At 32.5% G+C, this 13,392-nt stretch overlaps 1 protein-coding gene across 2 annotated transcripts in view; it reads left to right on the forward strand.

Annotated features, from left to right (window-relative positions):
* The window catches only part of LOC145303511 (beta-secretase 1-like), a 163,658-nt gene that overhangs the window by 136,342 nt on the left and 13,924 nt on the right, over positions 1–13,392 (forward strand). The window contains exons 6-8 of one of the 2 annotated variants that reach the window (XM_080144944.1): positions 2,566–2,700; positions 7,486–7,587; positions 12,400–12,423. In XM_080144944.1, coding sequence (XP_080001070.1) covers positions 2,566–2,700; positions 7,486–7,587; positions 12,400–12,423 — 261 coding nt within the window. The remainder of the gene's footprint in view (positions 1–2,565; positions 2,701–7,485; positions 7,588–12,399; positions 12,424–13,392) is intronic. The other variant, XM_080144945.1, reaches the window with a different exon arrangement.

Consider the following 13,392-nt stretch of genomic DNA (forward strand, 5'->3'; position numbering starts at 1 on the left):
GAACCCTTTATTTACTTCACAGGGGTAGCGTGCTCTTGTTCCATCAGCCATGACTGGGTAGAGGTCCTAAGTAATTTGCAATTGTATTTTTCAGTCGCCCACACTGAGGATTGAACCTTCAAACAAATCATATCCAAATTCCCGAGTTTGACAGAAACATTCCAGAGTTTAACAAGATACACCTGAAGAAGGTCAGAGGTTACATCAACCGAAATGTGAAAGTCACACTCAAGATGAGAGCAGTAGTCTGACGAATCTAAATAATACAAGTGAAATATCTCCATATTAACAGATTTCTCAACTGGAATAAGTATTTTCAGGAAAAAACATGAGATTAAATAAAATATATTCATGCAAATAACATCGTGGAAGAATAAAAATAGATTAGTTTGAATCAAGTAGCTATATATCAGACAAATTGCTATTTGGGTTTGACTTTGAAAATCGAACAAGATAACTTTGTTAGAAAGGAATTTTTTTCTAAATGTTAAAGTTGTATGCTCTGAATTAATATTTAATTCAAATACTGATTTTCTATTCATTTGATTTCTAAGTTAAAAGTGAAAGATATTCTTTCCTTGCTAATGCATATAAACAGATTTCTGTATGGCTATTTTTTATCTTTTTTGAACTTTATGATCAGCTGTAAATAATTAGATCCTTAGGTAAAGATAGTCTAGGCAAGTCAATGATGTTTGTAAAAACCAAAGAAAATGCCAAGTAGCCACTTGATATAAAAAAAATAATGAAAAGAAATATTGATGGCGTCTGCCTCTTTTGTGAGGAAAAGCAGAATAACAAAGATGGTGATGAAAATCTTCTCATTTTGTTACTGATGTACATGTTGGTATTGGGGTGATTGTTTTACATTCAATCAGCAGATACAAAGATTAAAATCAACATATAATCATACTAAACCTTACGTCTAGAATCCTTTTTTTTCAATTTTGATCAAAATCCATTACATGATTTGATTTGAGAAAGTGTCTAAAATTTACGACTTAAATTTAAGACATTAAGAAGAAATAGAAATTCAAGGAATCTTGCTTAATCTATATCGAATCAGATTTACATGAAACAAAGGAAGGAAAATCACTGAAAAAGATTGAATTAAGGAAAATGAATGAAAAAAGAATGAAGAAAATGAAAGAAATGAATGAAAACAATTGAATGAGAAAAAATGAACAAAAGAAAAATTAAGGAAAATAAATTAAAGAAAAATGAATAAAACGATTAAATGAAGAAAAATGAATTTAAAAAAAAATAAATGAACATATTAAAAACAAAAAAAGCAAAAAGGAATGAAAATGAATGAAAAAATTTAATGAAGAAAAATGAATGCAGCAATGTAAAAACATTGAAGGAAAATGAATGGGAAAAAAATAAAGACGTTATGTCCATAGTATGCTTCTGTGCAGTCTCTCTCTCTCTCTCTCTCTCTCTCTCTCTCTCTCTCTCTCTCACCCCCCCCTTTATTCATTTCAATTTTCCCCGCGTGTTTTGCACAAAAAATAGGTTTTGTCAGCAACGGCACAATTTCAAATACACCCACACTTTTCTCAAAACAACAAAAGTAAAATGAACATATTTTTGGCAGGCATAGTTGAAGACAGCATCATGTGACACAAGTAACCAATGAAAAAATTAAGATTGTTTTTTTAACGCTTTTCCAAAAGCCAAAATATCAGCAGGAGCCATCATGTTCTGGAGCCGGCCAAAAATGTATAAAATGCATCAGCCTTCTATGTATAGATTTCAGTTTTTCCTTTCTTCTCGCTTCGATAACACAATGAGAACATGCCTCTTGTTTTCACAACATCGTCGCTGCCAACGCCAACACTGCTAACACCATGATACACACGCCACGCAGACACTCAAAAATCACTTATGCACACATGCATTCATTCCACACATTTTCTCAATTAATAACAACAAATCACTTTCCTCACGAATTACTTTCCTCATGAGACTTTAAGTAAGGCGAACTTCACCAAATAAAAACAAACTTTAAAATAATCTCATTATTTTCACACGCTCATTAATTCCACAAAGGGCTTTCACCTAACATTTTAATCATAATGACTTCGAAAGAACTTTCACCAATTAGACCTTTGTTTATTCACCTTATTGTTTTTGTTAAAAAATAAATGCAGTGCATTTAAATTGGAAGGAGGTGTCGTTTTATTTCATTACTTTTTTTTATTTTTATTTTGTTTTGGGCAAAGAAATTTAATTTTACTTAAACTTCTGCACTTCCTAAAAATCCTTTAAAATGCTGTGAAAAAAACTGAATTGTGAGGAATATCTATTGATTGATGTCAAATATATGTTATTAAATTTCATAATCGGGGGTATCTGAATTTTTACAAAGAGTTTCCACCCTCTTTTTACTTCCTTTAACTTAATATATTCTACATTAAACACTCTTAGGCTTAGCAGCTGTGCTCTAAAATAATGATAGGTTAATCAGTTTAGGAGTGAATCCTGTACATACAAATGTTCATTTATAAATATAGAATTGCATTTTTAATTCATTTAATTTTTGTTTACTTTTCCTCTTCTCAGGTTCTTGGCAATATTGATGAAACGATGTATCAGGAACCCATTTATTATACGCCTATCCAAAAGACTAGTTATTATGAAGTACTTATCGCTGATATGCTAGTCAACGGAACCAGTCTAGACTTGGATTGTAAAGAGGTAAAGTTTGATTTTCTTTCTTTCCTTTTTTCTTCTTTTGTTAAATTAAACTAAATTTAAGTTTTGAAAATAACTTTAATTTTGAAAAATGATATAAATAATTAGAAAAATATGACTTGGGCGTCATCAGGCAGAATCAAAACTAAAACATACAATTCTCCAGCTACATTCCTTAGCCCCTGAGTCATACCCATACACATAAATTGTTAAAAATAAAAAAATAAAAAATATGAATGTAGATGTGTGCATGTAAACCTGTTTAGTTGACTACTCCTACCAAGGTCAACTGTTTTGTTTTCAATTTTGACTCCGTAGCAGCAATTTTTGCTGGCTCAAAACCAAATCGAAAGTGTGCTACAGGTCGAAATACCCTATATATGAAATTTTAACTCTATAGACCAAATATTCAAAGTTATAGTCTGTTTATTATACAAACATTATTGGTTATATATGTGCATACATGTTTCGATGAAGTCCCAATTCAGGGACAGCACTACATCACACCAGAAAAAATTTAGGGAATGGTGAATAAAGGGAGACCCTAACTTTCAAACACACCGGAAGTTGGCTCTGTGTCTCTCAATTGAAGTATGGAAGCACAGAATCAATGCAATTTTCAATTATATTTCATGTTTATTTTTTTCACGCCCTTCTAATAAAAAAATATATAAAACATGTAAACTTTTTTTCAATTTAAAAAATATTTTAATTGTATATCTTTTCAAATAGCTATGTTTATTTAAGTTAATACGTTATATATTTTGTCAAACTATTTAGAAAAAAAATGTTTATTTACAGAAACATGAAACATGATTGTGTCATATTTTTTTTACAGTTTTAACTGTTTAGTTAAGTTTATATATATCTATATGACATTAAGATATCGGATTAAACAAATTTTTTTTTTAAATAGTTGATAAAAAGTTTACATAGTTTTGTTTTTATTATAATGGGGAAAAAAAATAAACATAGATTGGGAATTTTTTTTTTTTTTTTACATAGGCATCACCACTTATCAAGGCCAAGAGGCCACTCAAGGATAAGGGTTAAAGAGTGTACAGTAGACATTGGACAATATAGTAATCATTAGTAATGAAAATTTGGTAAATTTGATAACTTATATAGAATGGCTCATCAAGAACTTATTTACATTAGACTTGAACACAACCATATTGTAGTCAGCCGGAAAGCAGGAAAACAGAAGACAATTCCACAAGCGAGCAGTTCTAAGAAAGAAGCTTTGTTCATGGAATCTACGTTTAGGTTTAGGCACAGATAAAGAGTGGGGGGAATTATTGATAGTGTGTACAGCTAGACGAGTGTTTCTTGTGAAAGTTTGGCGAGGGAGGACCATAGATTGAAGCTCAGTTGAACACCTTCCATGAAAATAACAATACATCAGAGACAAACTCGCAACATCTCTTCTGTGAGATAGAGGTTGCAAGGAAGAGAAAAGGACATCTCCTACGAGGCTACGAAGTCTATTTTGAACTCTATCAAGGTAGGACAAATCCTTTCTAGCAGCTCCTGCCCAGATGTGGCAACAATATTCCATCCTTGGACGTACCTGGCTCTTATATAGATAATTGTATTGATTTTGTGTTTCCATACCTGAATTTAGAGACGCGGGTGCCAACTTCTGGTGTGTTTGAAAGTTAGGCTCCCCTTTTATTCACCATTACCAAGATTTGATTTTGAAACGGGTGTCAAGACCACGTTAGTTTTATAAGATATTTGGGTGCAATCTACATGGGGGGGATAGGCTTTGTGAATGTCAGCAATAGAGTTTTTTGGCAGATGGGGAAAGAGGGATCCTGTTTCCCCATGTTAGTTGTCATTAGTAGGTCTTAGGTGGTTCTTTATTGTACTTGATTAAAAATTTCCCATATCCTTAGGTTCTTTTTATGGTTGTATATCTTTTATTAATGGTCACACTTTTGACAAGTGTTATTAGTTTATTTTTTTATTTATTTCTTTATCCTTCGTTTTCATATCTCTCGTTTTTTTTTTTAATTTTTTATTTTATAAATAATTTTGGATTCATTTGTTTTTAGTTTTCAGAGTAGGAGGGAAGTGCCGTGAAAGTTGGGAGGTGTTAGAATTATTATTAGTTTGATGGCTACTTATCTCGCTTTGATCTAAAATACTTTTATATTTCTATAGTCGTTACTATCTATATGCTAGGTTGTTTTTATTGTCCTTTCTTCACTATTGCCAACTTCCTATTGATAAATGTTTTTGGTCCCCCCCCCTCCCCCAGAGAGGGACCTATGTTTTTAATAGTGTCTGTGCATCCGTTAGTCCGGACGATTGCCAGATATCCATGCATTAGTTTTTCCTAAAATTTTGCCACAAATTGTATTTTATTAAATAGATGTGCACAGTAAAAAACATTTTTGCAAAAATTCCCATTGCATCCCCAGGGGCTCAAAATAGGTCAAAAATGCCCCAAAATGGCATAACTTTTGATCCATCTATTGGAATTTTCTGAAACTTTGCCAAAATGTGGAGCCCATTGTTCTTAATATAAATCCAGTATGGGTGACCCTGGCAAAATTCTGGTTTGCGTCCCCGTGCTAAAAATGCCCCTTTTTGTGGCTCTTTTTTCATATTTCTCAAAAACTTGATATGTCTGACTATATAATGGTTTTTCACAGTGGTCAACTCAATTATACAAATGTTAAGGCCTGAAACTGTACTGTTATTTATTTACACCGAGATTTGGCGTCCCCAGGGGCTCAAAAGAGGAAAAAAATGACCCAAAATGGCCAAAAATGACATGTTTTGCCCCATAACTTTTGATCCACCCATTAGATTTTCCTGAAACTTGACCAAAATGTGGAGGTTATTATTCTTAATATAAATTCAGTATGGGTGATCCTGGCAAAATTCTGGTTCTCATCCCTCTGGAACTTTTAGGGTTAAAAGACATGCCTTTTGGGAGCTCTTTTTTCATATTGCTCAAAAACTGTATGTACGTCTATATAGTGGTTTTCCATGGTGCTAAATTCAAATATACATGTCTTAAGGTGTGAAACTGCACCGTTTGTCCATTTTCACAGGGATTTGGTGTTCCCAGGAGCTCAAAAGGAGTCACAAATGCCCCAAAATTGCCAAAAATGACACTTTTTACCTTGTAGTTTTTGCCCCATCCATTAGATTTTTCTGAAACTTGGCTAAAATGTGAAGGCAACGTTGGCCCTTCACACTTCTCACATTCATCATTTCATCTCACATGCAGCACACGCGACTTGTTTATTATTTTATTATATTGGACCCAATATATAGTAATGATTTGAAAAGTTAAAAAAAAAAAAAAAACATGACTCATGCACTACCACTGAGAATCGAAACCAAAACGTTTAGCTTACGATTTACTTTTTTCCTTTGACATTAATGCCTGAGCTATGAAGACGTGTTTGCTGCAAGGCTAAAAATTAAAACATGAACCAATAGCTATTATGTTATGCATACATATTTGTAATGCTGTTGTTTGAACTTCACCTGGCAAATTCCATTTCTTTAATTGTTACACTTTTGCACTGATTTTTCTCTGGCCAAAACTCAAATATGTTAAGTTTCATATCTGTAAACCAAAAACTAACAGGAGTTTGGTAGGCAAAATTTTTTTAAATAAATATGTAAAAACGCATACATAAACATATATAGAAAGAGGTGAGTGTTTACTATAACCTTTTTATGCAAATATTATGCAAGTATAAATCATGTAGAATATCTGCATGAATATAATTACATGTAATAGTTAAAGATGATCATTCCATAAGAAAAAAAAAAAACTAATAGGGAATTAATTAAAATAAATATAGAAAAGAACATGCAAATTAGCTACATTTTTGCAGATGAATGCAATTCTCACGATCCATATATGTTATATTTCTTTTTAAATAAATAGAAAAAAGGGGTTTTAATATGAATATCAATACACATAAAAAAAAAATTTATAGGAGTATAGATAAAATTGGAATCTAGTTTCTTGTTTAAAATTTGAGAACTAATGCTTGTGTGATACTATGTCATTAAGTGCTGAGAGGTGGGGACAATAGATAGGAAGTGTCTTACAATGAAATGTGAAATAGAAAACAATGAAACTGTAGGTATTTTTAGATCGAGCCTTTTAGATTTAACAATGACAATAGAAGCCTACAGAACAGATAACAAAGGAAAACCAGGACTTTTAACAGGGGGAGGGAAGGGCAGCTTCCAATAACCCTGGGTGGGGGACTTGATATCGCAACACTGAGTAGTGAGTTGACACTGAGCTACCGTTGGCAACGGATGGGAGTTTGAACGCCACTGAAAACTGATCATGGTTTGAACCCGATCGAAAGCAACAACCAGAGATGAATTAATTAAATAACCAGCAAAAATGGCTTCGACAGTAGAGATAAATGTGAACCTCAGTATGTAGAGGGTAGTTTCACACATGCCCAGATTCCAACTGATACGTATGTTAAGAATCGGCATCTGTGTTTTTCCTGTGTTTGTTTTATTTTATTCTTATACTTGTAGACCCACATGTGTTCCCGTCGACTGTCGCCGGTGAGAAAATGTCAATCCGGCAATTAGTAGAATAGTTGATGAAAAGTTCACACACTCGGCGTTGGAGGTCGACGATGGGTCACGCATGGTGTCACACTTGAAGCAATCCTTAAAAATATGATTTTCATGCTTTAAGATTTTTTGAATGATAAAAATAATAAAAATTGCTTGTTTCTAAAATTTAACAAACATGTTTTCTATTTGAACCCTAATTTTATTTTTCAGTATAATTTTGACAAGACTATTGTCGACAGTGGAACCACAAATTTGCGTCTGCCTTACACTGTATTTCAGGCTGTTGTGGACAAGTTGAAACAGGATGTTTTGGTGAGTTTATATTTTCTTTTCATTATTTCAAGAAACTCCTTTTTTTCCTGCCTATTAATTCTGGTTTTGATATTGTGGGAGAAAAATGTCAAAAAATGGCAAATGAGTGTTTTATCTGTTAATTCTTTAATAATAAACACATAGTTATGTAAAAATTATGGATCCTACGAAATATTTGAAGCCAGCGATTTAAGTAGTTGTAAGAAGAACTGTGACTGACAGAGGCATATCTTCTCTGCCTCCATCTATGACATTAGCATTCGGTGGAGAAATTGCTGATCGAATTAAATATAAAAATCAATTAATTTGAATGTAAATTTAGTACAAAAAAAAAAATTGACAAAACAGATTTTTATCTGTAGCTTATGGTGAAAGTTATACCTGTCAATGGTACGGGGGAATTTCTCACTCTATTTTATATATGAGATAACATACACAATTACATTATAGAATCAATCCTCTATTGATTATATGTTACAAGGAATAATTTGTCAGGAAGATTAATTTGCAAAGAAAATTAAAAAAAAAAAAAAAAAAAAAAAATGATGTCGTTCATCAAATTCCATCTGTGTTTGTTTACAATATCACGTCAACTGATTCACTTCTGATTAATGTTTAATTTTAGAATATGCAAATGAAGAAATGATTTGCGGCGATTTTAAATGGTACCTCTTCTTTTATCAAAAATTGAACTCGTTAATAAGAAAAAATTAAAATAAAATGGTTAAGGACCATTCGATCTCTACCATTGAGCTATATTTCCAGATGAAGACCTCCAATCTATAGTGGAATGGAGACAAAAATGGATGGTCACATTTAATGCTCCCAAGACTAAGCTTGTTTCCTTCAATAATTACAAAAAACCTTCTCTACCATCAATAGCAATAGTCAAAAACACATTATCTGAAAGTAGTACTTTTAAACTCCTCGGCTTAACGTTCTTAGGAAACATGAGTTGGAATAGATACGTTGAGAGCATTGTCAAGGCTGCTGCAAAGAAGGTGTGCTCTCTGTACCGTGTTAGAAAGCTATTCTGCCTGAAATTATCCTGTACCTCTATAAGGCCACGATTCACCCATGTATGGAGTACTGTTGTCACATTTGGGCTGGTGCATCTGCTACTAATCTCTCGCTCCTGAACAGGGTTCAAAAGAGTCGCCAACCTGATGAGTCCTGAACTGTCATCTAAGCTTCAACCTCTGTCCCATCGATGTAATATTGCATCCCTCTGCCTGTTCTACAAGTATTTTAGTGGTGAATGCTGACGAACTACAAGTACTTGTATCCCCTCGACGTAAATACCCCCAACAAACCAGACAAGCTGCTAGATCCCACCCCTACACAGTAGAGATCCCTAGATGTAAGAAAGCCTTCTACTCCAATAGTTTCTTCCACAGAACTGCTAGACTTTGGAACTCCTTTCCGAGATTCTGCTTTTCTCAACTGTACTGACATACAGAAGTTCAAGTGTAATGTGAACAGACGTCTTGCTACTCATCTCCCTTCATAATACCCCTGCAATATGTCCTTGATAGTAGCTCCTTACTTCAAAGTGACACTGTGCTTTGTTTAGGGTGAAAATTGAATAAAAAAAAAGATGACAATAGTTATATATATATATATATATATATATATATATATATATTTTTTTTTTAAGAAATGATTTGCTGAGAATTATCTCCCTTAGCCAGTGTAACGTCAAATATTTCCTCTGTAAAAATTCATTTTTATCTGTAAGAAAGGACTACTTTTAGATCAGATTTTTTTATTTTTCGATGCTTAGTGGATGAATTTCTGTACAAAACCTATCTAAGAACACTGCCAGATATATAAAATATTTTTGTGTGAAATTTGCAAAAGATAGGCTCAACCATTTTGGAACCTATGAGGAGGAACTCACATACACACACAGTCTTTTATATAGCGAATAGAATAGATGTATAGATGTAATTGTGTTTTTAAAGACTATACCGTAATTGATAACAGATGTAACAAAAGGATTTTCTCTCTAAACAAAATTGCAACTCCAGTTTAAAACAAGTAACGATATTTTATTTTTAGAGGTTTTAAATGACACTCTAGTAAATGGCAGCTTGGAATAAGAACTCTGAGCTTGACAAGCCAGTTTCACAACTTACTTGCTAGCTGACTCAAATGCCAAATCCACTTTTTATCTCTTTTGCTCAATAATGTGTATATATATATATATATATATATATATATATATATATATATATATATAGAATAAATGACAAAAATTTATCTTCCAAAAATCATGATGTTGACTATCTTATAATTTATTCCTTTAAATCAGTCGATGTATACAATTCTTGACAGTATCTGTTTCGTAGTGCAAAATCAATCACTTAATTATTATATCAATTAGTGAATATATTATGCCCATAACTCATCAGAAGAAATAGCAATAATCAATCCGTCAAACGGAATTGAAATGTGATTTGACATGGTGAAAATCCGAAAATTGGAAGAGAAGCTGCAGTTACCTTTATATTTTTCCATTATGCCATATTGAATTTATCAAACAAAGTCATTAAACCCAACTATTCGTACTAACAATTTAATTGATTCATGAATCTTCTACCAAAATGTTCTATTTAATAATTAGTAAATTTATTAATTCCAAGTTATGTATACACAATTATGAAAATAATATCAACAATTATAAAATGTTTGTATATACGAAACTAAACTGAGCTACAAAAAACAAAAACCACAATTATTCATACTAACAATTTTAATTTATGAATCTTCTACCAAAATGTTCTATTTAATAATTAGTAAATTAGTATATATTTTTTTTTTTCAAATGACAATCCTGTTTGAAATCCAGAGACCACATTAAAATTATCAGCTATTTAATCATTGGGCATAAAAAATTGACTGATAAGTGAGTCTATCAGTCTATAGAAGTGGCCATAACTTCGGTAGGACTTCAAGTGGATTGAAATCTTAGCATGAAACTTTACCTTAAAAAACTTAAAAAAAAAAATTTTTAACAAAATTCATGGATGGTTTCTTATCTAAATATTTTTCAAATTGCAAACTTGCACTTCAACTAAACATGCAGCATTGCTGTTGTGGTTACTAATTGCATTTACTCGTGGAAAAGTTGGCCCTCTTTAGTAAAACACAGACACCAACTGCCAAATGATGGTGATAGTAATATCCTTTAGATAGAGAAGCACCTTGTACTGTTAACATTTAATAGTGACTACATTCATTCAAACTCTGTTCCAATTCTGATGTAAATCCAGTCTGCCAGCCTTTTAATGCACTGGAATCGGATCTATGGATTACCACTCCTCAGTTTCTGCCATCTGAATAGCTGCCCTAAAAATCTAAGCAGTAACTAGTTTTACAATGTATAATGCGTGCTTCTGTTGAATTAGGTTTGTATGCAAATAGACATCAGCTCTTCTATGGATGCAACACACCGGTTCCATGGGTTCTTTCTCCTTCTAGCAAGTTGATTGGCTCTAGTTGCATGAGATTTGTAAAGTGCTACATCTATCATTGATCCTTATTCTGCAGTCAATTTCCAGAGCATGATGAGCCAATGTATTAATCTCTCTAATGTTATTGTCAATATATTAAAAACCCAGTAATAAACTTATATCCAGTCTGTTTGCAAGTAGATTAGTCACCACTCACTGTAGTGCCAAGTTGATGCTTCTGGCCACTGCAACAGTCTCTGTCAAGTTAATGTGCTAATGTTTCCCACCATTTTCTACAACACACATCAGTACTTGGCATCAATTCATGCAGTGATACTGTGTTCATCCGTGCAACAGTCATCATACGCCAGATCCATTTGCATAATTGACGGCATAATCGATGGTGCCACATTAAGCTGTGTTGGATGTATATGTTTGTCGTTTGTTGTTGTTTCAGTTTGGGTTAATATTTCAAGGTAGAAGAAGAACCAATGGCATTCATTCTAGGTAGATTGAAATGGCTCCTTCGAAAGGAGGAAGTTTCTAGGGAATATCAACTTCACAAACTGTTCTCGGTTGCATGTATATCCTTTTCAAGAGAGATGATGTTGGGTTTTTGCAGTTTTGCAGAAAGATGTCAATGTTGTCCATCTACATACAGCACCTGGTATTCCCATATGGTACTGCTTAGAATTGATGTCGCTTGACTTAGGTGAACTAACGAGAACTGGAATGTCTTAATTTTTAGTATAGGGAAGCAGCCAATCGCTATCTCTCTAGATCTGCAGCTCACAGATGTACTCCTCTTAGTTGTATAGAAGCAAGGTATGCTACCGTCCAATTTTGTAATATGGCTAGCATTTGATTGCTAGATCACTCCCATGATTTGATCAAGATTCTCCTTTTTAGTTTCATATTTTCCACAAAAGTCTGGCTTACCGATGGTGATAGTTACAATATTTCATCACATTGGGAAATCTGACAAGAAGTTCTTCTAGACTGGGGAAATTTTGTTTTCATCTTGATCCAGAGTGCCTCTTTGAAAGGAGTTGAAATTTCCCCACATTTAAAAACCGAAGCAAGTAAATAAGGACACTAGTTCGGAAGAGGATATCTTAGGATGAGTTTCATAAAACAAAACTTTGATTTGAGCTAAAAGGCCTTGTATTACAAATAGATCTAAGAAATCATAGTTCATTCTTTGATAATGCGTTATCAGTTCAAAACAAAGTCAACTTAATGCAAAATAATTGCATTTTGACTATAAAAACAAAACTTCCACAGAAATTTAAGTCTTTGTGTTATTTATTTAATTATTTTTTCTTGGCTTCATAATTTGAAAATTTCATTTCTGTAGATTCCCATGCTAACCTTTTATGGTGTAAGTATACATTTTGTTGCTTTTATCTAAGTTGCAGGGAACTTTTATTTTTACAGGTTTCTTTGAGTTCTTTATGATGCTAGAAATGTCTCAAAATTGAGTATATTTATTTTTGGTGATTATTCATAAAAATATAATTTTTATTGAAATTGGTGAATTTCTGTTGAAGGTGACCTTCTGAAGTTTGGGAATTGCATCTCTTTCTCTCTCGCTCTCTCTATCTGAAAAATTATTTTGATAATTATACTGTTTGTTTAAGATAAAAATAGACCCTGACATTGTCTCTGTTTATTCAGATGAATGCTTTTTGTTTTCATTTTTTTTTTTTTTTTTTTTTTTTTTTTTACAATTTGTATAATTATAAAATAAATCTTGACTTGATACTTATTTAGTTCCCCATCCCGAAATAAAATTTCCAGCTAAATGTATGAAATCATATTCTATTTGCTGACTTCAATTCATTAAATTAGAGTTTCAACATAATCTAATTTTTGTCATGATTTTTTATTTTCTATAATCATATCTATAAAATTGAAATTGTCTCCGTGTTTCTGTGTGTACATTTCCCTACCAAACTACTCTGCCAATTTTCAGTCTACAGACTCAAGATTTGACATGGGGAGTATTGAGATTTGGGAAAATCTTTTTAATCAGTTTTCGGTCAGAAATTTAGCTCTCAAGGGGTCAAAGTTCCACAATTTAACTTTTGAAAACTCTACCAAACTCCACCAATTTTGGGTCTAAACGCTTGAAATTTTTGATGTAGGTTCCTTGGACATGGATTAAACTTTTTAATTTGATTTGAACACAAAACAATGAATGTTAAGAGGTCATAATTGGGGTCGAAGTTAAAAAAAAATTTACCTCTGCAGTCTCTACCAAATTACTCAGCCAATATTTGGTCTAAACATTTGAAATTTTACATAAAGTGTATTCGAACATAAAGCAAGCTTTTTAATCATTTTTTGA

The sequence above is a fragment of the Euprymna scolopes genome, chromosome 19 (assembly GCF_053919585.1).
Source record: "Euprymna scolopes isolate OS-2025 chromosome 19, ASM5391958v1, whole genome shotgun sequence".
NCBI lineage: Eukaryota > Metazoa > Mollusca > Cephalopoda > Sepiida > Sepiolidae > Euprymna > Euprymna scolopes.